We start from the raw sequence: 27,854 nt of genomic DNA, 5'->3' as shown, positions 1-27,854 counted from the left end.
AATAGGCAAAATTATGACTTTTAAAAAAGTGATCTATTGAAAACAGTAATTCTGCAGAATGGTATTCCACAGTATTTGCATGATGGCATATTTTCACAATGCCATGCCACCTGCACATCTACTAATCACTTCTCCAGCACATGTAAATGTGAGCTTGTTGTCATTTGACCTATACCTATACGCAGGGACCTACATCACTGATGGAAAATTTTGAGGGATCTGCTGACGGAAAAGGTTTGACAAATTGGCAGTTCCACAGCATATATCTGAGATCAAAAAAAAAAAAAAATTTAAGCAGGTTATGAGGTTTTACTGTCTACTATGTATGACCCAGCTATCCCTCCCAGCATGGGTGGCCCTTTCCTTGGGTGCCCATGGTCAGAGGCTCCTGGGTGCTGAGGGTAACAGCCGGGTCCCAGCCCTGGTCCCTGGGAGCTTTCAGCCATGCTTCTGCCAGTGGGACAGGACAGGCTGCCAGGCCCTGCCCTGCCACCCCAGAGCCCCCATTACCCCCAGTCATCACAGCACCCCAACAGCTACCAATACATTCCTACGGTTTCTTTTATCACATTGCCCCTCCGTTTATGCAATTTCACAATACCCATGTTTTGTAACTGACAGACAAGGGGATAGGAGGAATGACAATGGACTGGGCAAAGAATATTCTTTTTTGCATTAGACGAGTGGTTTTGTCGTTTTGAAGGCTGCAAAATGACCCTCCCAATCCAGGGCATGAACCAGTCACTATTCAAGAGAGTTCGGTGGAACTCTCCCTTCTGGGCAAGTTAATCCACACTTATGCAACATGAACTTGTCTTCTGTGGTATCTCACACTTCTGGAACCACACAAAAAATAAAGAAAATACTGAAATACTGACACATCTGGTAACAATTTTCCATCCACCTTTCAGATTCCTCGAATACAATATACATGTGGGCTTTAATTCTACTTTATGTTTTTTTACAGGTTTGTAGATGTTACGGGACACAGTCTTGGGTTTTGACAAAAGCTTCACAAATGGAAAGAAGTATGCTATAACCAACAACAGAACTATACAACATTGTGGATGCCAAATGAATTCCAAATGTTCAACAGTTTAAAAGTGCTGATATATTCCAAAACACAGTTATGTTATTTCTAATAATAAAATCACTTTAAATTATATCATAGTTCAGTTAATTATTCATAGATAATGGCTTGGATTTTGTATCTCCTATGCTTAAACAGTTTGGACTACCTTGCCTTTTCGCCCCATCCATTTTTTTTTTTTAATTAGGTCACCAATGTCCAGGAGTTATAAGCCCCTAAGACATCTAGGGCTGAAGCATGTAACATACAAGTAGAAGCTAAAGTAAAGGATTTGTAATTTAGTCTGGAAAAGAGTAGGTGGTGGTGGGCATGTAATTGCATCCTGAGGTGCAAATGTTTGTCTCTTTGGGAGTCTGAGATTGTGGACTGTATTACCCGATGGTTGTGCTGTCTGTACTAGGGCTGGATGTAGCTGCACTATGAGTGATGAGGCTGCCCGAGTTGGGCTTCTGAGCAGTTCTCTGCCCCTGACTTTGCCCCCTTCGGTTCCATTAGCCCGTGCGCACCTACACCTAGGAAAATTTTCTTTCCATCTTAAACTAGTCCTAGTAAAATACTTGAAACCCAATGTCATGGTTTGGGCAACTCAACAATTCTGGTTGGTATTACTAAGTCATCAGGAAGCTGTTATTATGTAAACTGCTGTCCTGGGGATGCTTCTTTGTAAATGTATACTTATTATTCAGACCTACCCATTTTCAGGAATCCCGACACATGCATTGGGCCACACACCACATCCTGTCACTTAATGGAGGTATGTATGAACCTATGTCCACGAGGTCATGGGGCACATGGAGTTGTGAGTGAGGACAGACTGCTCTTAGGGAGTCATGCCTGCTAGTGGCACATCCATCCCCTTGTTTGCAGAGCAGTGTCATCATCTCAGCATCACAGAATCATGGGTTAGGATCCCAGGATAATTCATGTCAGAAGGGACCTCAGCAGGTCTCTAGTCCTACCTCCTTCTCAAAGTAGGCTCAGCCAGGAGCTCAAACCAGGTGCTTGGTGCTTTATCCAGTTGGGCCTTGAAAAGCTTCAAGGATGGGGACTGCACAAACTCCCTGGACAACCTGTGCCACTGCCCCACTGTGTTCTTGAGCAAAATGTTCTCCTTATGTCCAGTGTGAACATGTCTTGTTTCAGCTTGTGCCTGTTGTATGTTGTCTTCCCACCACGCAGAGTTATAAAGAGCCGGGCTCCATCTTCTCAGGGACTTCCCCATAGCTGCTTGGTGCCCCTGAAGATGTCTCATCTCTATGCCAAACAAGCCCCAGTCCCTCAGCCTCTCCTCACAGAACAAGTGCTCCAGCCCCAACTACCCCAGTGGCCTCTGCTGAACTTCACAGAATCACAGAATCATCTAGGCTGGAAAAGACCTTGAAGATCATCGAGTCCAACCATTAACCTCACAATGACCATTCTCAAATACACCATATCTCTAAGCGCCATGTCAACCTGACTCTTAAACACCTCCAGGGATGGGGACTCCACCACTGCCCTGGGCAGCCCATTCCAACGCCTAACAAACCGTTCTGTAAAGAAATACTTCCTAATATCCAGTCTAAACCTTCCCTGGCACAACTTGAGGCCACTCCCTCTTGTCCTGTCACTTGTTACTTGGTTAAAGAGACTCATCCCCAGTTCTCTACAACCTCCTTTCAGGTAGCTGTAGAGGGCGATGAGGTCTCCCCTCAGCCTCCTCTTCTCCAGACTAAACAACCCCAGTTCCCTCAGCCATTCCTCATACGACATGTGCTCCAGACCCTTCACCAGCTTCGTTGCCCTTCTCTGGACACACTTGAGTAATTCAATGTCCTTTTTGTAGTCAGGGGCCCAAAACTGAACACAGTAATCGAGGTGCAGCCTCACCAGTGCCGAGTACAGGGGTAAGATCCCTTCCCTGTCCCTGCTGGCCACGCTATTTCTGATACAAGCCAGGATGCCATTGGCCTTCTTGGCCACCTGGGCACACTGCTGGCTCATGTTCAGCCGGCTGTCAATCAACACCCCCAGGTCCCTCTCTGACTGGCAGCTCTCCAGCCACTCCTCCCCAAGCCTGTAGCGCTGCTGGGGGTTGTTGTGGCCCAAGTGCAGCACCTGGCATTTGGCCTTATTGAAACTTGCTCCAGTTTGTTGTCTTTCTTGTATTGGGGACCCAAAACTGGAGACAGTATTTTAGATGTGGCCTAGTAAAGGGGGATAATTACTTTCCCCTTACTTAATGGGCTGTGCTACTGTTAATACAACCCTGAATGCTGTTGACCTTCTTTGCTGTCAGGGCACACTGAGGGCTCATGTTCAGCTCCCTGCCTACCACAATCCCATTTGCCAGGAGTAAAGGGCTGATGAATCACAGATCTGCTGACTAGCTATGCTTGAAATGTGTGACGTATGAGAGACATCAGAGTCACACTACAACTGAGAGAGAAGCACATTTTGGAGCAAGAAGTCATAATGTGCTGGCCCCAACAGTGAGGTTCTTGCTCACTATGTGAGACTAGATAGATCTGATTCTTTACTGCCAGGCCTGTAAGCACCCAGAGCAGGGAGAGCTGTAGAGGGGATAACATTGGAAGTCAGCAACCATTTTTCAATCATCAGTAGTTATCTTAAGGATGCTGCCTAACTTGTCTTCAGGAAAAGGCTTTGTTTAGTGGGACATGTTCAAACACTTAACAGCTAAGCCAAAATGATGGGAAAGAACACAGAAATACAATTAAATACTGAGCAAGGGATAACAGAAGGCAGATGCACATTTGTTGCCATAAAGGGACAAAGGTAGAGGCCGTCCCAGATTGCCAAAAAGCCTGCACACTCTCAAGGAACTGCACAAAAAGATCCTTACACATCCCTATTCGAAGAAGCTCTAACATGGCAAGGAAGTTGATTTCTATGTATTTTTTGTGTAAACCGGTCTTCTACAGTTGGTAAAAGGAAATGAAAGCAGAATTTTGTGCTACATCTGTTCGTGTGTGTGTGTATAAACATGTGTTTTTGGAGGTGCCAGCAGCCCTTTAAAGATCAAACAGTAGACCAAATTCCCATCCAGCTGGAGCTCTGCCAGAGTATGTATGTAAATCCCTGGGAAACCCAAAGAAACCGCTCTAGGCCCAAAAGGGCAGGCAGATTAAAAGTGGGCTGCAGTTTTCATGAGAGATGCTAAACAGGGGTTCTGTAGCACATGCGCTAAATGGTTGTGTGATCTAGTATCCCGATGCACAAGAGAGGAGAAAGATGAAAAAAACCAGTTCCTCTCTCTACAAAACAACACTTATAGAACAGTTCCCCTAGATTTATAACAAATAATTGGCATCCAAATCATATATACATCTTTGCAATCAGTCTTCTATTAAAACACAGATGAATAAACAAAATTAAATGCATACAAATATGTAAATGTGTATACATGTATATCCTACACATAAAAATCCAATGAGCATTTCAGAACACTAATATCTCTTAATAAAGCAATAAAATTAAATTATGTGGTTGGTATTTGTACTTTTATGAGACTCAACAAGGCATACAACTCTATATCCTGCATATTTGTCCCAAAAGTGATCTAATGAACCTCTGTAAATTCATGGGCATAAGGTGGCACTCAAAGCCACGTACAATTACACCATCATTGAGAAAAAAGTCCTGCAGCAAGTAATATCAAATGCAGCATCTCTGTGATGTGATTTCATTATGTTGTTGGCTCATTATCATTAGCATATGACATGTAGAAGGAAAATAATGATTACAGACCTCTTGAAGTGCTACATTATGTCAGCTACCATTACAACAGGATGAGGAATAAGAAATGGTGGGTGCACAAAGATGGTCTTTCAGAATTATGTAATTCAGTTGGCCCACGACTCTTCTACACATGAATACGGTGACAGAAAATGTAAGGGTAATGAATTATTTGTTTTATTTCACATATTATTCAACAACTTTTAATTACAACCTCAGTCCTTCAATCCACCAAAGTACTATGAAGAAGGCTGCAAAATTTTATTTGTAGAACAGTGGGCTGTTGACTCACCAGTTTTATGGAAAGTGGAAAATGTTAGTTTTCACTGCCTCAAATATTCAAGGGCTCTGTTAAACTGAGGTGGTTTGAAAAAACTAACTACAGCAGATAAAACTGATGATAACAGCTTTCAAACAATATTTGGAATTAAGAATTGGGAAAAAAACCTAAAAATACCATATGCAAAAAACACTATATAATAAACTTGTAATGTATGTACTCAATATATATAAAATTGTCCATGTGTAATCACAAACAGTATTAACTGTCTCCTAAGAAGTTCCAGATAAGTATACAAATGAGAATCTCCTGTCCTAAATTTTCAAAATCATGTAAAATCCTTGTGCTACCGGAGTCGAAAGCAAGACTCCTGTTCAATCAATTTGAGCAGAACCCATTATGTTTCTAAATCTCATAGTTACACAGGTAGCATTGGCAATGCATAAAGACTTAACAGAAATCTAGTCTTGTATCTGGACCGACCCTGAACTCCCAGAAAGTAATTCACTAGATTATACTCATCACACTTTGCTCTTTTGGCATAAGTCAGTATGAGCCTTGAAACATTATCATCATATGTCTGATCTTGTTTCTCTAACCTGGGATGTAACTTGAGAAGTCTTCTAGTCCAGCACTTTCACCTAATACAGGATCACATTTAGTATACATTCAGGAAGCAGATCAAATTACCATGAGGTAACAAGACAATTGCTTGCGATAAACAACTATGTTGAAAGATGAAAATAGAACATTATCCAAAGCCTGACTAAAAAAGGTGTAAGCAACTGTTTATTAACACTCATCACTAGACTGTAGACCCTCCCACAGAGAAATTGAACCATTTCTTAAGACTGATAAAACTATTGCACAATCCCCCTTAGTACCTGTTCCGGCGACCCTTATCAACACGGGACTGACACAGCCTCCGCCTTAAATTTCTCTTCATGCAGCCAAAACTTACGTACTGTCTTTCTTTAAAAGGGCATGCATGAAGACTAACTGGCTGTTAGGCTCTTACTCCCACAGTACTCACAGTTCATCTTTATTAAGCCTCTTAATATTCCTAATGTCATTCTGTAGATTGTAAACTGTGTGTCAAAGCAAGCAGGACACATTATTCCAGCTGATACCTGATCAGGACATCAGCTACAAGACCATATGTAACCCTCTGACATATCTATAACACTTTCCACCTAAGAGCTTTTTTCTCTTTATTGTAACAGCCACAATGCTGATGACACTCTGATCCCTGGGTATCTTTTTTGCAGTCTGCTCTCTCTTATTTTATTTTCAAAATGTTGATTTTCTTTCCCCTAAGCACTGTACCTTGTCTACTGAATTTCCTCACATTGATTTCTGGCCATTATATCCCTTTTTCAGGAACATTTAAAATCATAAGCCTATTCTTCAAAGTGCTTTAGTATCACATGAAAATTTTATGAGAGTAATCTCCCTTCTGTTAATTAATGAAAGTATTGAAAGGCAATAGAGCCAGGACAGAGACAGCTCTGTAGGTTGGATCCCATTTGACAGAAACTCCTACTTTGACAAAGAACTCAAAAGTACTTTGTAGAGTAACATGTTTCCATTTTACACTGCTTTTATCTTACTTCCCTCTACCTACTTATGAGAATGTGGGACAATATCAGAAGTGTCACTGAAATGAAATCACATATACCTCACTTACTGCCCCATCCCCTTCTCCGCACAGGGAGTTACCCACTAAAAACGACTTAAAGGATAGAAACAGTGTGGACATACCAAGATGAAAATGTGGAGCCTTAGACCTTAATTTTTAATATTATTTCTGATTTTTTAAATCATATTTTCCAAGACCTGTTCTTTGAGACAAGCCTCTATAGTTTATTCTTAGTGCTCTTTTATTCTGAAAGAGGATAAGGTGTCAAAGTTTTCTGGCATGGAAAATCTCCGTGCATAGGTGCTGTAGAAAAGCTGATTCAAGGTAGATTAGCAAGGGAAATCCTAAGATCGCAGTGATGAGAAGAGGCAATGGCAACAAGAGCTCATCATTAACATTATTGCATTCTAGTGAGGAGGATAAAAATAAAGAACCAAATTCTGCTTTTATTTGTACTCATCACCTGGCTGTCTCAGAACTGCTTATTTCCAACAGAAATCCAAACAGGCAGGAAAAAAGGCAACTGTGTAATTCCATAGGTGCTCCTCTAGAACTCCAAAAAGCTGATAACAGAAATATAAAAGTACGAGTAACATAACCCAAGCCTCATAATTCCAGTTGGTTCCAGCTTTTCGGCTGTGTCACTCCAGATCCTAGGGAATAGCACAAAAACCAAGTATGAGTTGCTTCTGCTCTACAGTTGCAGCAAATCACCTGAGCATGCAACTGTCCTGAAATCAGTACCTGCCCACCTGCCCCACGGGCAAGAAGATGGTAGAATTATCACAGCAGCAGTACCCAGGGCTGTCTGAACTGTCTCACCATCACATATCCACCTCCTCTCAGTGCACTTTTGAGCAGAAAAAGGAAAACCAAATCTCTGAATCCACATTAACATGCAAACTGAACAGATTTGTTAAGTGAAATAGCTAGCCCTAAGGATCCAATGTCCATGCTATAAGGATTTCAGAAGGTTTTACACTGAACTGGGGGGTCACTCTGTGATGTAAACCAAAGCTTGGCAATTGGGGTAAAGTTGCTTCAAAAGTGTAATATACACGGACCTGACAATGCTGAAGGGTGCTGAAGTCTTTGCATTCATTAGGTTTGCCATTCCCTTTGCAAAGAACCACCTGATTTTGTTGCCAAGGCCCTCCTCCAACTGTTAACAGGAGACAGACAGTGTCTGAGACATACAATTGCAGCATTCACGGCAGAGAAATGAGTTCAGCTGTGTGAAAATTTTGAAAATTGAACAGTATTTTTTTCAGGCCAAATTTACCTTTAGGAAAGGAGTTGATTACACAAATTATTCTTTTAAGCTGCGTTATGATCAGCTCCCGGATCAGCTCAGCAGATAAGTTGTGCAGAGTGTGGAGCATATTAAGCCACTGATACTAGTGCAAATATAATGCTGCGATGTGATGCACAAGAGAGAGATGGATGCTCCTACCTAGCTTCCTAGGCATGCTTCAGGTCTGGAAGCAATACATTGTTTTAGCTCAAGATTGAACGTGTGCTAATAAATCCTTTCAGAGATTACCCAGCTCTTCACAGCGCCAGCCCACGTATCCCTCCACAGTACGCTAGAACTGGGTCCACCAGGAAACACACTACAGAGACAGTCAGGTGGTAGTAAAAAGAGGTAACCTGTGTCTGCTGGGCACAGTAATCCGAGTTTAGCACCAGTCCTGTTGAGCAGGCAGCAAAGGCAGCAGCAATCTCCTCAACCGGGCTAGGAAGCTGGAAGAGCAGGATGAGGTAAGACCCTAGACTGAAAAGGGGGGAATTTAGGATATGGCAGCCAGAGGGCAATAAGAGGTTGAAGAGCATGTCTCAGGCCTGGGAGGTGGTGAGAACAAAGCTCTGGTTGTGGTAGCAGCCCTAGGCATGGGAGGGTGAGGTGAGGAGGCGGGGAGGAGATGGTGGCAGTGATTAGCCTCTCCTTGCCTCTCCTTGCTGCACTCCTTTTGCATTTTTGGAAGACTTTAACCCTTTGTGAGCAGCACTTCAGGAATGGGCAGAGCTGCTACCACCTGCCAAGTCCTCCTGCAACCTGGAGCACCAGGAAGACAGTACAGACACCTCACCAGCTCGGCAGCACTGACCTCACGCAGCTGTGTTTCTCTGGGTGTAACCTGTGTCATTTGGGTCGATTTATTTATTTCCAGGGCATACCAGTCCCAAGTCACCTCACATCTGATTATTTGATTTCACCTTTCTAAAACCTGTTCAACCATAGTTTTCCAGAACATAGCTGAACAGATACTTCTCAAGTGTGTTGGCTGATGCCTATAGTTAAGAAAACCACCTAACATTTTCTGGCCTTTGCAATGCTCCCAAGAAACCAAAGTAATTTTAATATACTCAACTAAAACGTTTTGATATGTGATTCTGTCTTTTGGTAATCACTTGCCCTGTAACTCATAAGTACTACACTTACGAATGATTACAAGTTTTTTTAAAAAAAGTTATTTTGATTCTTCCCCATCTGTACTTGTTTGCAGCTACTTTCATTCAAGTGATAAGGAAGAATGTAATACAAGCGTTCCTTGTATTTGTACTACAAAGTCAAATATTTTAGGAAAGTTACTTAAATAATAATGTCTGTTTATGCTAAAAAATAGCTTACTATTTTTCCTCCGGTGATCTCAGTCTAGACTGTGGCTCCACTGTTCAAGCATAGGCCTGTGCAACTTAAACCCAGTGGCCAGATGCAGCTTGTTTTGTCCCACTCATACTGGAGACACACAAACAGGTTGGTACATCTTAAGAAGCTGCTGTGCACAAGTTCCTAGTAAATAAGTGACCCGAGGAAGGCTCTTGAAACCACAGTTACTCCACCATCATTCATCCCACCATGAAGGGAAGGGCTTGGTAGGAGCCAGTTGAAGCTGAGTGCCCTTGGTTAGAGGCCAGGACGGGAGAGCTCACGGTAAAAGCAAGAAGGCAAGAAGCATGGGGAGAGCAGGGTAGGGGCTGCTTTGGGAAACTGAACATAAAATAAAAGGTTGGGCGTCATGCTGGTGGAAGCTGACGTGCCCCCCATGTTTTTAACAGGGAGCAGGATGAGGGTGTGTGAACAGGGTGGCACGGGCTGTCTCTGACACCTGCACCTCAACGAAAGCAAATGTGGACAATCCCCTGCAACACCCCTGCCGTGTCCTGGGAACAAACCCCAGGTATCTTATAAGTCTGCAACACAACATTGGGAAACCAAAATATCTAACGATCCACCCATTCATTTGAATTCTGCAGGCCTGTTATTTGCAAACACGAGGTTTAGTTCAAATTATTTAAAGTAAGCTTTTTTTGGCTGGCTTTCTTACTAATTTCTCAAAGCCAAAGCATTCCTGCGTACAAAGAATTTGCGCAGAACCAGACAAGCCCCGTCCGTGCACACTTTGTTACAGAACAGCCGAACTACCCCCAAGCTAGGTTTCTTTAAAGCGTAGAGGGCTTTTAAAGATCTCCCTACTCCCTTAAAGCCCAGTTAACTTTGTTTCCACCGAGACCTGCCACTTCGCAAGGGCCCAGCTCCTGCCCTCCCGCTCGCCGATCCCGGGGGAGCCCCGGGGGAGCCCCGGGGGGGCGGCGCTGGCCGAACGGCCGCAGGTGGGAGCCCGGCGGCCCCTCAGAGCGGGGGGATGGCAGGGCCGGCCGGGGCCGGGCGCTCAGCCGCCGCGGAGCGGAGCAAACGGCGCCGGCAAGCCGGGAGCCCTCAGGAGCCCGGACACGCCAAACCGGGAGGGCGGGCCGGCTGCACGCCGCGGACCCCCCGCCCCGCCCCGCCGGGGTCCGGCCGTTACCTTGTAGTGGCGGAAGCCGTCCAGCTGCGGGCCGCTGACATACCGCCACCGCCACATCGCCCCGCCGTGCTCCGCGCCGGGAGGGAGCGGGGGAGGGAGGCGGCGGGGCCGGGGGCGGGCGGAGGGCGGCTCCCCGGCCGCGCCCCTGGGGCTGGGGCGTGCCCTCCGCTGCCGGGCACCGGCGGCGGCACTGGCGGCCCGGGGAGCGGGGACCCCGCGGGGCTGGGTGCCCGCCGGAGGGGGCCTCGCCCCGGGCGGCTCCCGCCCGCCCACGGCCGTGGGACCAGGCTTTTCCCCGCGGCCCCGGCGCGTCCCTGCGGCCTCGGTGCCCGCCGGCCATCAGCGGCTTTTATAAACCTTTAATTTCCTCGTGGTACTCGGTACTGGGGACAGCCTGCAGCAGCCTCCCGTGGCCACAGCGAGCCCTAAGCCAAGGAACGCTGCAGTATCAGGCCACGAAACTATTTTTCTGGTTAAAGCTGTATGAAAGGTGCCATGTGTATAATACGTACGCAGATGCGCCCGTGGAGACAGCACACAAACCACTGTTATTGAAGTGTTTTAGTAACAGGTGACACTGAGGTTTAAAGATTTTATTGCCATTCCTTTCCAGCAATAATCTGCCTCTTGCATCTCTTTATTAAAACACCGGCACCAGAGCCCTTCGTAGCACATCAGCCTGCAGAACGTTCTGCACCACCTGATTTCCAGGGAAGCAAGGCAGTGGTGTAGGCCAAAGTCTGGAAAACACCAGGAGGAATGTTTCAGCTGCAAATGCATTTAAGCGTATGGCATGACACCTTGTGTTACCTTCGCTGCACACTCTTAGAGGGAAAGCTGAAATCATACACATCAGGGGCTGAGATGTGATTGATCAAATGGAATCTGTCCAGAAAGGAAATCAATTAAAACCCATTACTCGCACCCTGCAAGCTCTTCCAGGCACCTAATGCATTGTGAGAGCCAGTGTTATTTTACAAACTGTGCAGGTTTGATAGGAATTATATACAAGTTAAAATCACTAAGTGCAAACTGTATACAATGGTTCTTGTTCTGTATTATTAATTACACATTAATCACTTGAGATGTGCTTACACCTACATTCTGCTTCCAGCAGCAGCATCTAAACTTCTGCTCTTGAAAACAATCCACAACTGTAGCACTCAGCTTCAGTTACTGAGTTAAATCTTGATTCCACTTCGGAAAGCTAAAGTGTTTGGAGCTCGTATTTTTCAGGAGACAACTCTAATTTTAGTTAGTGTTCATACCTTGGATTTTGACTTGGATTCCCTTCACCTCTCATTATCAGGTTTTTAAGTCATATTATGCTATTGAATTAATCTACAAGGATATCTAAGAAAAGACTCGTGACTACTACTGTACTCGGCACAATTTTTTTATGCAAGTAAGTTACTAAAATCGACCAAACCATTTTATAGTTATCACTTTCTTTCATCACTCATAAACCTCAAACACAAAAGCAGAAATTTGGCTGAACAACTATTAGCAGTGTGATGGACAGTGGTAGAAGATATGCTTGCTTTTCTGAAAGCTAGAAGGTCACAAAGTATTTTTTCTCTTTGCAGGCCTCTAAATTTGTGTTAAAAGGTGTGCTGTCATAAAGATATAGATGTAGAAGATAGATAGATATAGCAGATATAGCACACAGTTTTATTTCCTGTTCTCAAAACTCTCTTGGTGATAATGAAACACTTTAAAAAAAAACTGTCATAAATACTCCACTAAACAGAGAATGTAAAAGACTGCATATATGTAAAAAAGCAATTTAATGAATTCGTACCTCAGCATATTCTATGTCTGCTAATGAGCACATCAAAGGAGGCAGTGTTAGATAAGCTATACTGAAGAGAGGGAAACAGACTGGTGACTGGGTATGGAACGTTGCAGAGCAAGCTATGACACAAGTAACGTGATTGTCGGGGTCACCATTAGCTGGGGTCCTTATTTCTCCGTGCGGGAACAGAAACGACGCAACACCAATGTAATGATCAGGTCGTCCATCTTTTTATTATATATTATTGTTCTATATTCTATTCTTTTCTGGTTATATTTATACTCTACTAAGTTCCGTACACGCACTCATCTATCTTCTAATAGGCTACAGGTCATCTACACGCGCTGTTCACGTGCCTCTACAAGCATTTGCATCGGTTAATTGCAATTAGCACGTAAAGCCCAAAACTTGCCAAAACTCCCTTATCTCATACCCTGTTTTGCTCAGACTTGTGTGCTTTTGCTGACCACAGGTGTTTCTCACTTATCTGCTGTCTTGTGTGTTTTTGCCAGCCTTATTTTGCTGGCCTTGTCTTCGTCCTTGCATTCTTCTGTCTGCACTAACTTTCTCCCAGCGCGGCCCAGACTCCTACACGTGATGTTTGAGAATACTGTGAAAATTATACTGACATGTGCTAGCCTTTGATTTAAGAAACTTCCTTGATTTAGGCATGCAAGCTAGCCAAGCCCAGGTGAGAGCAAAACCCACAGCCACATGGTTTACTGCTACACCTGATATCCTCACTGTTTTCATGCATACCCATGGATATGTTTAGATGTTATTCTATGGTTGTATTTTTCAATCCGAGATGTTTTAGAGTTCTTTTCCAGACAATTGAGCTGTGATCCAAACTATCTGTCCTACATGCAGGATTGTGGGAACAGCGGTGAAAGCAGCCTTAGTACTGCAGCACATTCTCTTGTGTCTTTTCTGGAAAACTAAAGAGTTGTAGCATGAGTGAAGAGGAGCGCTAACCGGCACCAGCACGTGAGTGTTATAACCTGAACAAATTTCCATTTCATGAGCTTGAATATGGATGAGACGAGCATTAGGACCAAATCAGAGCACAGTTAACTTTCACTATAGAAAAAGCTTAAGTTTTTTTAACAGCTGTGGCTGGGACGTTTGTGGCAGTTCAGACTTTACTAAGTAAACAACCTAAACACAGCTTTGTGCAGCTCAGAGGAAAATAATTCAAGGCCAGATTTGAATCTGGTGAAATCAGCCGGGGAATTCTCAGGTCTTCAGTGCTGTCTGCTAATTATGTGTAGTACTGAGAGGAAATCAGTGATTTATTATTTTGAAAGAGCAGGCATATTGTACCACTGGTACATGCAAGAAAAAGTTAAAAAGAATAGCTGTTCCACAGATATGAATTATGTTTTAAAAAAAAAAGAAACAAAACACCAAGACAAGTTATATTCTTAATCCATCAAAATGGTAGGCAAAGAGATGAGGGCTCAGGATAGCTTAGAATAAATCCTTGGCTTTCAGTTTTCACTCTCTCTGTTACAAGTTATATTAATAAATTAATAATGATGGAGCTTCTTGCATAGGGAAAACTGCCTCGTATGGCAACTTCGGCTTTTAATAATTTATGATGGTGTCTTGTTTATTCCCTAACTTAAAGCTGCCTGCTATGCAATAGCCTTTATCTAGAAGGCATCTAATAGTATATTCCTGCCTACTTTAAGAAGTAAGAAAAAGCAGAGAGAAATAATGCAGAGAGCAAACCCAAAAGGATCAGCTACCAAAGCAGCTGAAGAGGGGACCAATGTACTGGGAGGAACAGGTAAAGCAGGAGCAGTGTGGGATACCTCAGATTCCCCTAGAATGTGTAACATGTAGGACTTTGGCAGTGCTTTCCTCCCCATCACTGCATGGGTTAGTATAAATCTATTAATATTCAGGATGTCTATGCTGTAAAAGAAGAAAGCTTTTCTCAGACGGCTAGAATCAGTTTAGAGGCTCAGTTTAAGTTTCAGGCTCTCTGTAAGCTTATCTTGGTCTGTGAACTTGGTTTATAACTCATGACTATTTAACCTAGTATTAGTATTGAATGCTAGAAAATTATCACATCTATCCTCAAACATTGCTGTATCAGTTCCAAAGACAGTTGTCCATTTGCAGTTTTCGTTTGCCCATGGGCAGGTAAGCTCCATGAAGGTAGAATCCTACTGGCAGATCACGAAAGGACCTTAAAGATGACCTCCAATTTTATTTGAATGAGAGCTACTTTTACTACATCAACAAAAGTATTCAAAAACCAGTTTGTGAATTTCAGAATATGTCTGGAATGTGGCTAATGGTTAGAAAACAAATGAAACAAGTAGTGTAACCAGATTACGGCTTGTTAGCTATCACAGTGTTTGCAAGAAATGCAAGTGTGGTGAGCCACTGCTGCATACCACAGTCCTCTCTTTGCCTTTGTTCTAGAGCACGCCTGGTGCTCTGGGCCTCGTGTAGGGGCAACAGTCACCACATCAGTGGTCAGCAGGTGCTTTTCAGTGAGACATGTAGGATTCTGCAGGTATGTGACATACGGCCTGGTCATAGCGGCAGGTCTGGTCCCCACAGTCTGTATTTAGAGTCTTTGTGTTGCTGGAGTTAGTTAAAAGCCATGGATATTATAGTGTGGAGAACACACAGCTGAGGGACAAGCAGTGCTGAGTATCGTAGGGTACTGGTTGTGCTGGATGTGTCTGGGTGCCACCCTTCAGCAAGGGGACAGGTGACTCTGGACAGGTGCAGGCTCCTGTGTTCCCAGCAGATGCAGTCTGTATGGGGATTCCCATGATGCCTATCCATTTCTTACCTGGAAAGGAAAGGTCATTTGTTCTGAAAAGAGTATGTGTCAAAATAGAGTGAGCAGAAGCTGTTGCTTCTTGCAGAACCTTGCACAACTGCAGCAAGTGTTTCTGCACTGATGGATGGTAACTTGCTCCTTAGCAGGGCAGCTCTTCCCAGATCCAGCCTGTTCATAGCACTGAACAGACCGTACAACCTTACCTTCAGAGTAAACCAGGCTCATAAAGTCAGCATCATGTGTGAAGGGAAATGTTTAAAGAAGATGGAAGGAATAACAGGAAAAAAGTAGGGCCTTGTTTGAGGAAATGTAGGTAGTGGCAGGGCAGCACCTTTTGGTTCTCAGCTGCTTTATGGCAAATTTTGGAATTTGAAGGTAGCCACCCCTGAGATTAACCCATGGGACTCATCATCACAGAGGATCCTTTAAACAGACAGCTTAATCCTTGTTTCCTCTGCTGCTGATCACAGCTCCTTAGAGGTTTGCTCCATACTGTCATGGTGATGAAAGAAAAAGTCTTAAACAAAATATCACATAAGTGTCACTAGTCAATATACTATACTAATAAATAAAACAGTCTTGAATCCAGTCTTAGGCTCAGAAGGCAAGCAGCATGGTACGTCTTGTGACCATATAACTAAACTCTCTTCTTCCAAGTCAGGGCAGCCTTGTCCATACTGCCTACTGAAAACAAGTCCTGGCTTGCGCTATCTCCTCAACAGTGCCAGGGCAGTGCTTGGGAATATGCCAGCTGGCAGAGCCTGATCCAGGCCAGGGACCCTGCTGACAACTCAGCATCAAGGACAATCACAAGATGGTACTCAAGCCTGTGCTCTGGCTCCCTCCAGTTTGCTAATGGGAAAGACTGCCGAACACTGTCCACACTGCTTACATGTTTACCTTCTTCCCAGCTCTGCTTTGGATTATGCCAGCTTCCTTCAGGTTGCTGTGGAGCAGCTAGCCTTGAACACTATGGATGCACACAGATCCATGCCAATCAGCCTTCCTCCCCTCAGCAGTATAGCTATGCTGGGCTTAAGTGATGCTTATAGTGGGGGTCCGGTACAAGCCACCCAACCAAGACTGAGTAGATGAGGCCCTCTATAGACAGATAGGAGCAGCCTCACATTCACAAGCCCTGGTCCTCATGTGTGGCTTCAACCCCCACTATCTGTTGGAGGGACAACACAGCAGGGTGCAAGCAGTGCAGGAGGTTCCTGGAATGCATAGATGATAACTTGCTTCTCCAAGTGATAGAGGAGCCAACAAAGAGAGGTTCTATGCTGGACCTTGTTCTCACCAACAAGAAGGGGCTGGTGGGGAGTGTGAAGCTCAAGGGCACACGCTTCGCTGGGTAAAAAACTGGCTCATGACCAGGCCCAAAGAATTGTGGTGAATGGAGTTAAATCCAGTTGGCGGCATGTCATGAGTGGTGTCCCCCAGGACTCAGTTTTGGGGCCACTCCTGTTTAACATCTTTATTGATGATCTAGATGAGGGGATCGAGTGCACCCTCAGTAAATTTGCAGATGACACCAAGTTGGGTGGGAGTGTTGATCTGCTCGAGGGTAGGGAGGCTCTGCAGAGAGATCTGGACAGGTTGGAGCGATGGGCTAAGGCCAACTGGATGAGTTTCAATAAGGCCAAATGCCGGGTGCTGCACTTGGGCCACAACAACCCCCAGCAGCGCTACAGGCTTGGGGAGGAGTGGCTGGAGAGCTGCCAGTCAGAGAGGGACCTGGGGGTGTTGATTGACAGCCGGCTGAACATGAGCCAGCAGTGTGCCCAGGTGGCCAAGAAGGCCAATGGCATCCTGGCCTGTATCAGAAATAGCGTGGCCAGCAGGGACAGGGAAGTGATCTTACCCCTGTACTCGGCACTGGTGAGGCCGCACCTCGATTACTGTGTTCAGTTTTGAGCCCCTCACTACAAAAAGGACATTGAATTACTCGAGCGTGTCCAGAGAAGGGCAACGAAGCTGGTGAAGGGTCTGGAGCACATGTCGTACGAGGAATGGGTGAGGGAACTGGGGTTGTTTAGTCTAGAGAAGAGGAGGCTGAGGGGAGACCTCATCGCCCTCTACAGCTACCTGAAAGGAGGTTGCAGAGAGCTGGGGATGAGTCTCTTTAACCAAGTAACAAGTGATAGGACAAGAGGTAATGGCCTCAAGTTGTGCCAGGGAAGGTTTAGACTGGATATTAGGAAATATTTCTTTACAGAACGGTTTGTTAGGCGTTGGAATGGGCTGCCCAGGGCAGTGGTGGAGTCTCCATCCCTGGAGGTGTTCAAGAGGCGGGTTGACATGGCGCTTAGGGATATGGTGTATTTGAGAATGGTCATTGTGAGGTTAATGGTTGGACTCGATGATCTTCAAGGTCTTTTCCAACCCTGATGATTCTGTGATTCTGTGAAGGGCAGCCTTGACTGCATTGACCATGAAATGGTGGAGTTCAAGATCCTTAAGGCAGTGAGCAGGGTGCACAGCAAGCTCGCTACCTTGGACTTCAGGAGAGCAGACTTTGGCCTCTTCAGGGATCTGCTTGGTGGAGTATCATGGGATATAATCCCTGGAGGGAAGAAGGGCCCAAGAAGCCTGGTTTAATATTCAAGGATCACCTTCTCCAACCTCAGGAGTGATGCATCCCAACAAAGAGAAAGTCAGGTAAGAATGCCAGGAGGCATGCATGGATGAGCAAGGAGCTCCTAGATAAGCTCAAACATAAAAAGGAAGCCTACAGAGGGTGGAAGCAAGGACAGGTGCCTGTGAGGAATACTGAGAAACTGTCTGAGCAGCCAGGGATCAGGTTAGAAAAGCTAAAGCCCTGACAGAATTAAATCTGACCAGGGATGTTAAGGGCAACAAGAAAAGCTTCTATGGGTACGTTGGTGATAAAAGGAAGACTAGGGAAAATATGGGCCCTCTCCAGGAGAAAACAGGAGACCTGATTACCTGGGATATGGAGAAGGCTGAGGTACTCTGACTTTTTTGCCTCAGCAAGGGCTCCAGCCACACCACCCAAGTCACTGAAGGCAAAGGCAGAAACCGGGAGAATGAAGAAATACCCACTGTAGGAGAGCATTAGGTTTGAGGTGCACAATGGGACGTGATGAGATGCATCCACGGGTCCTGAGGGAACTGGTGGATGAAGTGGCTGAGCCACTACTCATCATATTTGAGAAGTTGTGGCAGTCTGGTGAAGTTCCTGCTGACTGGATAACTGGAAACATAACCCCCATTTTTAAAAAGGAAATAAAGTGGCCTGTCAGTCTCACCTCTGTGCCCAACAAGATCATGGAGCAGATCCTCCTGGAAACTATGCTAGGGCACATGAAAAATAAGGAGGTGACTGGGGACAGCCAACATGGCTTCACTAAGGACAAATTGTGCCTGATGAACTTGGTGGCCTTCTACAATGGGGTTACAGCGCTCATGGATAAGGGAAGAGCAACTGATGTCATCTACCTGGACCTGTGCAAAGCTTTTGACACTGTCCCACACAACATCCTTGTCTCTAAATTGGAGAGACATGGATTTGATGGATGGACCACTCAGTGGATACGGAATTGACTGGATGGTTGCCCTCAAAGAGTTGTGGTCAATGACTTGATATCCAAGTGGAGAGCAGTGACGAGTGGCATTCCTCAGGGGTTGGTATTGGGACTGGTGCTGTTTAACATCTTTGTTGGCAACATGGCCAGTGGGATTGAGTGCACCCTCGGGAAGTTTGCTAATGACACCAATCTGTGTGGTGTGGTCGACACACTGGAGGGAAGGGATGCCAACCAGAGGGACCTGGACAGGCTTGAGAGGTGGGCCCTGACAAACCTTATGAAGTTCAACAAGGCCAAGTGCAAGGTCCTGCACATGGGTCGGGGCAATCCCAAGCACAAATACCGGCTGGGCGATGAGTAGATTGAGAGCAGCCCTGCAGAGAAGGACTTGGGGGTACGGGTGGATGAAAAACTGGCTATGAGCCAGCAATGTGCACTCACAGCCCAGAAAGCCAACCATATCCTGGGCTGCATCAAGACAAGTGTGGCCAGCAGGTTGAGGGAGGTGATTCTCCCCCTCCACTCCACTCTTGTGAGACCCCCACCTGGAGTACTGTGTCCAGCTCTGGGGCCCCCAATATATGAAAGACATGGACATGGTCAAGTGGGTCTAGAGGAGGGCCAAGATGATGATCAGGGGGCTGGAGCACCTCCCTTATGAGGACAGACATTGAGAGATGTGATTGTTCAGCCTGGAGAAGAGAAGGAAGGCTCTGGGGAGACCTTATAGTGTCCTTCCAGTACTTAAAGGGGGCTTACAGGAAAGATGGGGAGGGACTCTTTATCAGGGGATGTACTGATAGGAGAAGGGTAACAGTTTTAAACTGAAAGAGGGTAGATTTAGATTAGATATATGGAAGAAATTCTTCACCGTGAGGGTGGTGAGACACTGCACCTGCCCAGAGAAGTTGTGGCTGCCCCCTCCCTGGAAGTGTTCAAGGCCAGGCTGGATGGGGCTTTGAGCAACCTGGTCTAGTGAAGGGTGTTCCTGCCCATGGCAGGGGTTTGGAACTAGATGATCTTCAAGGTCCCTTCCAACCTAAACTATTCTATGATTCTATGAAAATCTTATTTTGTTTATCTCGTTAAACTACAGAGACATCTTATAAAAAGTAGGCAAATATGTTTCCCAAATGTTACCATCTGTCGGAAAGTTATGTACTCATATTCCTTTTATAGCACTAAATACAAAGAAATAGCAGAAGACATAAAAATGTCAGCAGTTGTAAGATTCCATAGGGAGCGCTTGGTGGCGGGATGCTGAGACAACCCGGCTTGGGCCTAGTGCGCAGCCACCCTGTGCCAGTGGGCAGCCAGGAAGCCCCCGAGGCTGGAGCCCCTTGTGACTTTATGGCCTAGTGGCAAGGGTTGGCTTCCCGGGTATGCTGATTCATTTAAAACCTATTTTTGCTTTTGATTCTTAAGCAATCAGCTATTAATTTTTAATTTGCATGAATGTAAGAACTTGACTCCATTTGCTTCACTAAAATCTGGCATCCCCTGAGGGTTTTGGTTTTTTTTTTTTAACTTTTTCCACAAGTTTACAGCTTGCCCTGGTGTGAAATGGTACAATTTAATTTATAGTGGAACTGACACTGCAGCTTTGGGATTAAAAAGTCTTAAGTGTTTCATGTTGTTTCCTAGGAAACCTTAGAAAGCCTGGAACCATCAAACTGTAACACAGTCTGCAGAAGAAAATATTATTTTGGATCTAGACTGGGGATCTGCCTGGGATCTAGCCTAGGCTTTGGGATCACCTCTGCCTGACAGATTCATAAAAATCCAGCTGACCCTGAAAGACAGGCTCTGAAATACTTAATGAGTTTTTCCTCATCTATCTCATCCCAGTTAAGTGGCTGGGATGTTTGTGACTTTTAAAACTTTACTAAGGAAATGACTCAAACCAAAAACCTTTCCCTGTGTTGAATTTGACATTGTCCGTACCAGGCTTTATACACTGGAAAGCTTTTAAAGCTGTAACTTAATGCTCCATAAGACGAAAGGAATCTATAAACCCATGTTAGAATGAAGGACAGACACATTCAATCAATATAAACAAGTTCCCCATACTTCAGTAATTTAAGCCTGCTTATCTTTTGATTCATTTGTATAAAATACATTTTGGTTTTTTGAGGGAAAAGTTCTTTCTACACATGGATTGAGAAACATCGATGCAATCAACAGCACCACTGACAAATAAATGCTCTTTTTTTCTGGACCTCACTAAAGCAATCCAGTTTTATTGTTAACAGGAATTTTACATTTTTCATAGAATTTTCATGAAACAAAAGTGCAAAAACGTGTAAAATTTCTTATGTTCCCTGAGCAGTGGTAAATTTGATCTTGAGCACAGTCAAACAGTGTATCAGATAAAACAGCAGACTCAAACTATTATTTAAGCTTGTGAAAACACAGACATGCTTGTATACGTACATGAAAAAACAGTTCTTCAAAAATTTTATAGCCCATTGCGTTAATTATGACTTCCAAAGGTATAATGCATAGAAATTTTTAACAGACTTGAAGAATAACATATTGGTATTATGAAACTTAAGCTTTTGTCGAGAAGCTCAGCATCTATTATTCTCTCTCCACAGAAACATTATTTTAAAAAACAATCACAGCTCTATTTTAATTCCTAATATATAGGGTGGTTTTCTGACCCATTTCCTCTATTTCCATGTAATTTCAGTACTTCTTTGTGATGAACAGGAAAACAAATAAAGGGAATCTATTGATTGGGTCACCTTCTTGGGATTCTGTAGAAGTAAGTTCCTCTCAGGTGTGAGCACCCTGGAATCCTAGGAAGTTTACGTACAGAAAAGAGTAATACAGACTCACTAAGCAGACCAGACTTCTGTGGTCCACGTATTTCTCTGTGGTTTAGCTCTAACATACGACTATTTAACTGAATAGTCCAATAACATACTTTTTCAAGTATCAAAGAAAACCACTTTTATGATATATAATAGAATTCATTTGTCAGTTTGGTAATTTTAGAAGAAATACTGCAAATTTTTGAAAGGATGAGAACGCAGTGCTTTTAACTCTGTTTTGAACATAACAATCAAAGGCAGTATGGGGTTTGGATGATGATGTTGCTTCTGGCTCTCCTCTGTTTGCAAAACCCACTTTAATTAATGGCAGTTTTATAAAGGGAATGCAAGACAGGTATTGGCCACAGGGTGTCTTGGAAAAAATACAAATTGTAAACTATAGACATAGATATATGTAATTAGGGTTTAATAATCAAAATGCAGTCACACAGTACCTTCTATCAAAACATGCTCTACAAATTTTAATTAAGCTGTGAGATACAATTATCTCATTTTACAAAGGCTGTTTATTATTCTTAACTGTTTAACAGCAGCGCTGACAGCCTAAGTGACCTTCTCAAGAACATACAAAAAGCAATAAAAAAATAACCTGTCCCTTTTCTGCCTGTGTCTTCACTTATATCTGAAAAACATTTTCAAAGGTCATCAGCCTTTCTTTCCTTCAGTTAGTTGCAATCACCGTTTTATGGAAAAGGTCCATTCAAAGCAGTTTCAATTCCAAGTCCCTACATCTTGGCATTGACATTAACCTTTTTGCCTGTAAATTTATCAGCTTGTTTAGAAAGTCAAAAATCTCAAGTTAATGGCTTAAGAGCAAACACTATTTTTCATGAAGTGGCTTCTGTTTAGATGTTACTTGCTTAGATATCTAGCCAGTGTTTATATACCAGTGTTTTGTTTATTTCCTCGTGGTGTTAAACAGCATTTTTGAGATTTACTTCTGGGTGAACTTGGGTATGATAAAGGATGGCGGATGCAAAGCACAGGTTGGACAACTTCTTCCACAACAAATCCATCTCACACGTAGCTCTCCCCACTACCCCCTTAGAAATCAGGGCTGCCAGCCCAGCCCGTGCCCAGGCACAGACGGCCGATGCCGCAGCACCCCCCTGGTTCCCATGGCCCCCAACTCCGCGGGGGACCACGGGGGGCAGCTCGGCGGGAGAAGGGACCCGGGCGAGACCAAACGTCGGACGCCGTGGTAGCCATGGCGTTCCCCGCCGAGAAAACGCCCGGTGCCTGCGCCGCCACTCCGCCGAGCCGAGCGGCGCCCCGCCGCCGCCGGGGGGGCTCCTGCGCCCCGGCAGGGCCGGTGGGCGGGCACGGAGCCCGCTAACACCTCCTTTACAACCGCCGCGCTGTAAGGGAGGGGCCGGTGCGGAGGCGCGGCAGCCCCACGGGGAGGGAGGGAGGGAGGGAAGGAGAGGAGAGGAGCGGAGCGGGCGAGGCCCTGCACCACCACAGGGGGGAAAGAAGGGGGGAAGGAAAAAGGGCCACAGCCGCCAGACTCGCCTCACCGCACCTCACCTTATCCTCGCCCCGCCGCCAACCGCCTGCCCCGCCCCCCCAGCGCATGCGCACACTACGACCCTCCCCGCCTCAGGACCTGCCTTCCCCGCGGCGTCACCCGCGCCGTGCGCCGCCAGCCCAATCAGGAGCCGCCGCTCTTACGGCGCCAAAGCTGGAAAGGGCGGGGGTGTGGCCGCCGGCCGGGGAGGGGAGTGGGCTGGGGGGTTCCCTTTGCCCCGCCCCTGGGGCTCCCCCGCCACGTGACGGGGGACGTGGCTGCTTTGTCGGGGGCGATGCCCAGTAGGAAGGTACCTGCGTGCGCGCGGGAAGGGAGCGGAGGGGCCGCGGGGAGCGGAGCGGGCTGCGGCCGGTGCCTGCGGCCGGTAACTGTCGCCTGGGCCTGCCCTGAGGGCCGAGGCGCGGCCCCGCCGGCGGCAACTCCCTACCACGGCCACCCGCCGCGCCTCACGGCCCCGCGGCGGGACTTGGGGGGTGCTGGCGGCGGTGGCGGCGGAGGAGGAGCAGCCCCGCTGTCGCCTCAGAGCCAAACCCGAGCCCGGCGAGGCGGTGTAAGAAGGAAACCCAGCCGGCTCCCCGGGGAAGGGTGGTCCCGGCGGCGGGTGGTTGCTCCGTGTGCCCGGGCCAGGCAGGCGGTGGCTGGGGCCGCCGAGCTCCGCCTGCCGGGAAGCGGCCCGGCGGGGCCCGTTGCTGGGCTCTGCCCGCGCCCGGCGCCCCGCAGGCTGCCGGAGGAGGGGAGCTCCCCCCGGCTCGTTCCGAGGCAGGGCTCGGGCAGTGGCAACCCGCCGCGCTGGAGCGGGGGGGCGGGGAAACGCGTCCGTCTCCGCGTTCGTGGTGTTCTCGATTGCGCAACATTGACCTTTTCTTCACCGTTACACAGTGCAAGCACAGCTGCGCCGAGGGGAACGTGTAATTCAGCCTTTTTATTAGGTGTCAGTCAGGGGAAAAGGGCAGGGAAAGTAAAACTGTGAGAGGGAAATAGACTTTGTCAAAACTGCCAGTTTTAAATATTCTTTTGAGTATCTTGGCTTCTTTGGGCATGAGTTCGAGCAGAGGCAGGAGAGGCGCCCCGTGCTTTTTTTTTTTTTTTTTTTTTAATCTCATTTTGTTAGTTTGGTGCATTTCATGATACTTGCAGGATAGTAATTAGGATGCTGTCTCAGATTTACAGTGCTTGTGCTAATAGTGAGCTACTGCTGAAAGGCAGACTGCAAGTGTCGTTATATAAATACAAATAGAGTTCAAATGATAGGTCTGGATTTAAAAGCATTTTGTTTTCCATTTAGCATATGAATAAAATGATGTGAGTATTGTACACCAATTTTCGAATATAACCACGCTTAAAATCAGTTTTTATGGAAGAAAATGTCAGCAACAAGCTTAAAATAACCTCCTATACTTCCATTTAAATTACCTTGTAATACAGTATACGTATTTTCTTCTAAAAGTTTTGAAGTTCTTCACTAGTGAAAAACTGCACACTTCAACTGTGAACGTTTAACCAACTCTTGTTGCAATGTGATGACAACTTTTGATAATAGTAGTTTCTTTTGCAAACAGTGTTCCTCATTACTATATCAATGAAAACTATATTGGTCAAGTGAAAAGACAGCAGTCCTCTCCACTTGCTCACCATTAAACCATTTAAAAACCAAGCAAACCTTATACATAACAAAAAGGTATGATACTGTTATTGTATCCTAAACATTTTGGATAATTTAATCTTGTGAAACCTTTTCTAACATACTTCTGGTTTAACCATTTTGATAGACCACAGATTTCTGTCTAACTAACTGCTTGGCAGCAGGTATTAGTACCAAGTACATTTCGATAGTATTATTCCATGAGTTTTTTTTCTCAATATAAGCATAAAGTAATTTATACTTTTGCTTAAGTAAGCATGTATAGGTTAAAAAAATCCTGACATTCAAATGGAAATATTATATACGTGTATATATATATCAGTTAATGAGAATAGCCTTTCATTAAGAGTAGTAAAAATCGTGAACACAAAGAAAGGTTTTAAAACAGTGTTTTCAAAATATTGGTCTCACATCAATGTCAATAGGCAAAGTATTTTGAAATTTTTTTTAAATCTTTTTTCTTTCCACATGCATGCTCACAGTGTGGAAGGAGGTATACCAGGTCATTGTGACTGTAGTCATACAGTTTAGATTTATTTTCATGAATGATTACAACTTGATGAGGTCCTTTCTCAGGATCATACATATTCTTGCAAATTGTCTTTGGAAAATATGCATACTGGTTTTCATAGGAATAAAAAAAAAAAAATCTTGGCTTGATAAAAAATATGGACTATGGTTTAATTCTGCAACCTCTATTTAAATCCTCACTTGAGGGATTAAAATGCAAGGATGTTTTAGTATTAAATTAAAACTTCACTTTCTGTCCAGGCACTAAAACCATTCAGGAGCTCAGTAGCGTGAATATTGAGTTTTGCTGAAAATGAGATGCATGTTGTCGAATTCAGTTTTGTGTTATTTTAAATGGGGCTTTTGAAGCTCAAGACTTCTTTCTTTTAGTTTGAGTACTTTTCGTGAAGTCTGTGAGGACAAAGGCAAAAGGTGAGGATGGCTGTTGGTCAGTGTTTGATGTTTCTATGTGCTTTAATGCAATTGTTCACATCAAAAGTTTTTTTTTAAAAAAAACCCATGAAAAGTCTCTGGAAACTAGTGCTGTGCTTTTCAGCACTTTATTGTTTGTTCTGCTCTGTTAGGGAAGAATGCAGTAATTGTATTTGAATACTTTTGAGTGATGCTTAAGTGACATGACTAAATTCTGGATTTGCATGTCAGTAGCAGGAGGAGTTCATGTAAGTGAAACATTTTATTATTGTTTTTGCCCTTCAGCTTATGTTGCTTTTTGTGTTAGCAAAGGTGAAGCATCAAAGAAATGCCTCTTGCGTGTGAGGTAGATTATGTATTGGGTCATGTATTCCTGGGGGTTCTTTCTGTGCTTTTTGGAGCAGCCCCAAGAAAGTGGTACTGTCTTGAGTGTAAAGGGCTGTGTAGTGAGTAGACTTTGAATGTATGGTCCCAGTGACTTCATATAGGGTACTTCTGGTTAACAGGTATTTGGCATAAGTAACAGTATAGTTGACTGGAGATGTTTTAGATAGGACCATCTGTCTAAAAATCAAATCCAGTCCCCTGGCCCCATACTTTTAGTAGTCTGTTGCGTAATTGCTATGTATATTTATTGAATTTTCAGCGTGTGTCTCCCTTTTCCTCACACCTGCACCCACATAGGCTGACTTACCGTTATCTCACTGGAAATAACCGAAGAAGTAACAGGGGGAGGATTGCTTGCTGTGCCCTTTACATGAAGGGCTTGATCCTAATTCCACTGACACCAGCAGGAGTAATTTTTTTCACTCCTTTAGAAGGAACTGCTCCAGAGGCAAAAAGCAATGCTCTCATGAACAGATGTCAGCAGACAATTTCTGCATGAGGTGGCCATCCTAGCCTCACCTTTTTTAACTCAAAAGTTTCAGAGGTCATATTTTATCTTCAGACACTCTATGCAATTCACAGGATTCTTTGCCTGACTGTTTTGTAATAAATCTTGATTTTTATGAGGTAAGCCAGGTCTACATGCTCTAGCTCTTTTGAGCCTGCTTCAGTGATTTATTTGTTTATTTAATACCAATATCTTGTTTCTAGACACTTCATGCATAACATTAATAAATTACACAAGGTATTTTTTGTGTGCCCTATTTTTTATGCCAGAGGAAAAAGATGATGTTTAACCTTGTGACTCAAGATTAAGGAAATCACTGTTGTCACCACGTTTCTTTGGGAACAGCATGGCCTTCAGATTAGCTTCATTATAAGTATTTATTCCTCAGAGAAACACGTTTCTTAAAATACTAGTTTCTCTGTTTGAAGCAGGCTGGAGCGGAAGCAAAGAGCCTTTTAAACTACATTTCCTTGGGTACCAGACCTCTGTGCCAGGGTGTTGGGGAGCAGCAGCCCCTGCAGCTCCGCAGGGGAAGGGTGAAGGTGCCCTCCTCGTCACGGGCACCGTCCCACCGTGCTCAAAGGTGAAGAGCCAAACAGAGGATCCGCAGGGCTGCTCCCTCACACCTGCACCCACGCTGCGGGCACGCTGCCTCGCAGCTGACCTCCCTGCTACTTGTAGGGCATTTGTAATTTGAAGCATGGTGACATGAGCTGTGTGTGGAAAGTGAGGTCACTGAGTTTCCCTTCTATTGTTTGCGTTGTAGTCTTCATCCAGAGGGAACCCTCTGGTGTCATTTGTGCCCTTGAGAATTTTACTTCTGAATTGCATATCTCATAACTCTGTATCCATGTATATCTGTAACTCTCTTCTATTGCACACAATGCTCATATTACAGGTTTTTAATAAAAATATATTTGTGTGCTTTATAGAGTTATATTTTAATATTTATATATTTTAATATATTTATATTTCAATATATTAATCTTTATAATTTATATTTATATTATAAACATTATTTTATGCATGTTGAAATGATACACTTTTTACATGGCATATTTTTCTTTAAAAAAAAAATGTTTGGTTTGTGTACACATGCACCCATAGATAAATATGCATGCATGTGGTGCTACTGTGACAAACTCCCCCCTCAGTAACTGTGGATTGAGGCTGTAGGTCCAATTTCCCGAGTTGACATCAGATATTTATATGGAGAGATTTAAATTGTCAAGGAGTTTGGGATGGGGGGAGTTGTCTTTCGGGTTTGTTTTTTCAGGTTTTTTTTAAGGTGGTGTAGGATGT

At 44.6% G+C, this 27,854-nt stretch overlaps 2 protein-coding genes across 6 annotated transcripts in view; one reads left to right on the top strand and one right to left on the bottom strand.

The window, feature by feature from the left end:
• LOC141921310 (ethanolaminephosphotransferase 1-like) overlaps positions 1-10,613 on the bottom strand; it is a 56,181-nt gene extending 45,568 nt beyond the window's left edge. Inside the window, exon 1 of the mRNA XM_074819768.1 lies at positions 10,557-10,613. Coding sequence (XP_074675869.1) covers positions 10,557-10,613 — 57 coding nt within the window. The remainder of the gene's footprint in view (positions 1-10,556) is intronic.
• Positions 10,614-23,328: 12,715 nt separating this feature from the next.
• The window catches only part of SPIDR (scaffold protein involved in DNA repair), a 205,366-nt gene continuing 200,840 nt past the window's right edge, over positions 23,329-27,854 (top strand). For all 5 annotated transcript variants that reach the window (XR_012622636.1, XR_012622637.1, XM_074819713.1 and 2 more), the window contains exon 1: positions 23,329-23,362. Coding sequence is in view for 3 of the 5 variants with exons in the window: in XM_074819713.1 (XP_074675814.1) it covers positions 23,348-23,362 (15 nt within the window). In the remaining 2 variants the exon portion in view is untranslated. The remainder of the gene's footprint in view (positions 23,363-27,854) is intronic.

The sequence above is a fragment of the Strix aluco genome, chromosome 1 (assembly GCF_031877795.1).
Source record: "Strix aluco isolate bStrAlu1 chromosome 1, bStrAlu1.hap1, whole genome shotgun sequence".
NCBI classification, from domain to species: Eukaryota; Metazoa; Chordata; class Aves; order Strigiformes; family Strigidae; genus Strix; species Strix aluco.
This window is presented reverse-complemented; position numbering and strand designations above follow the sequence as displayed.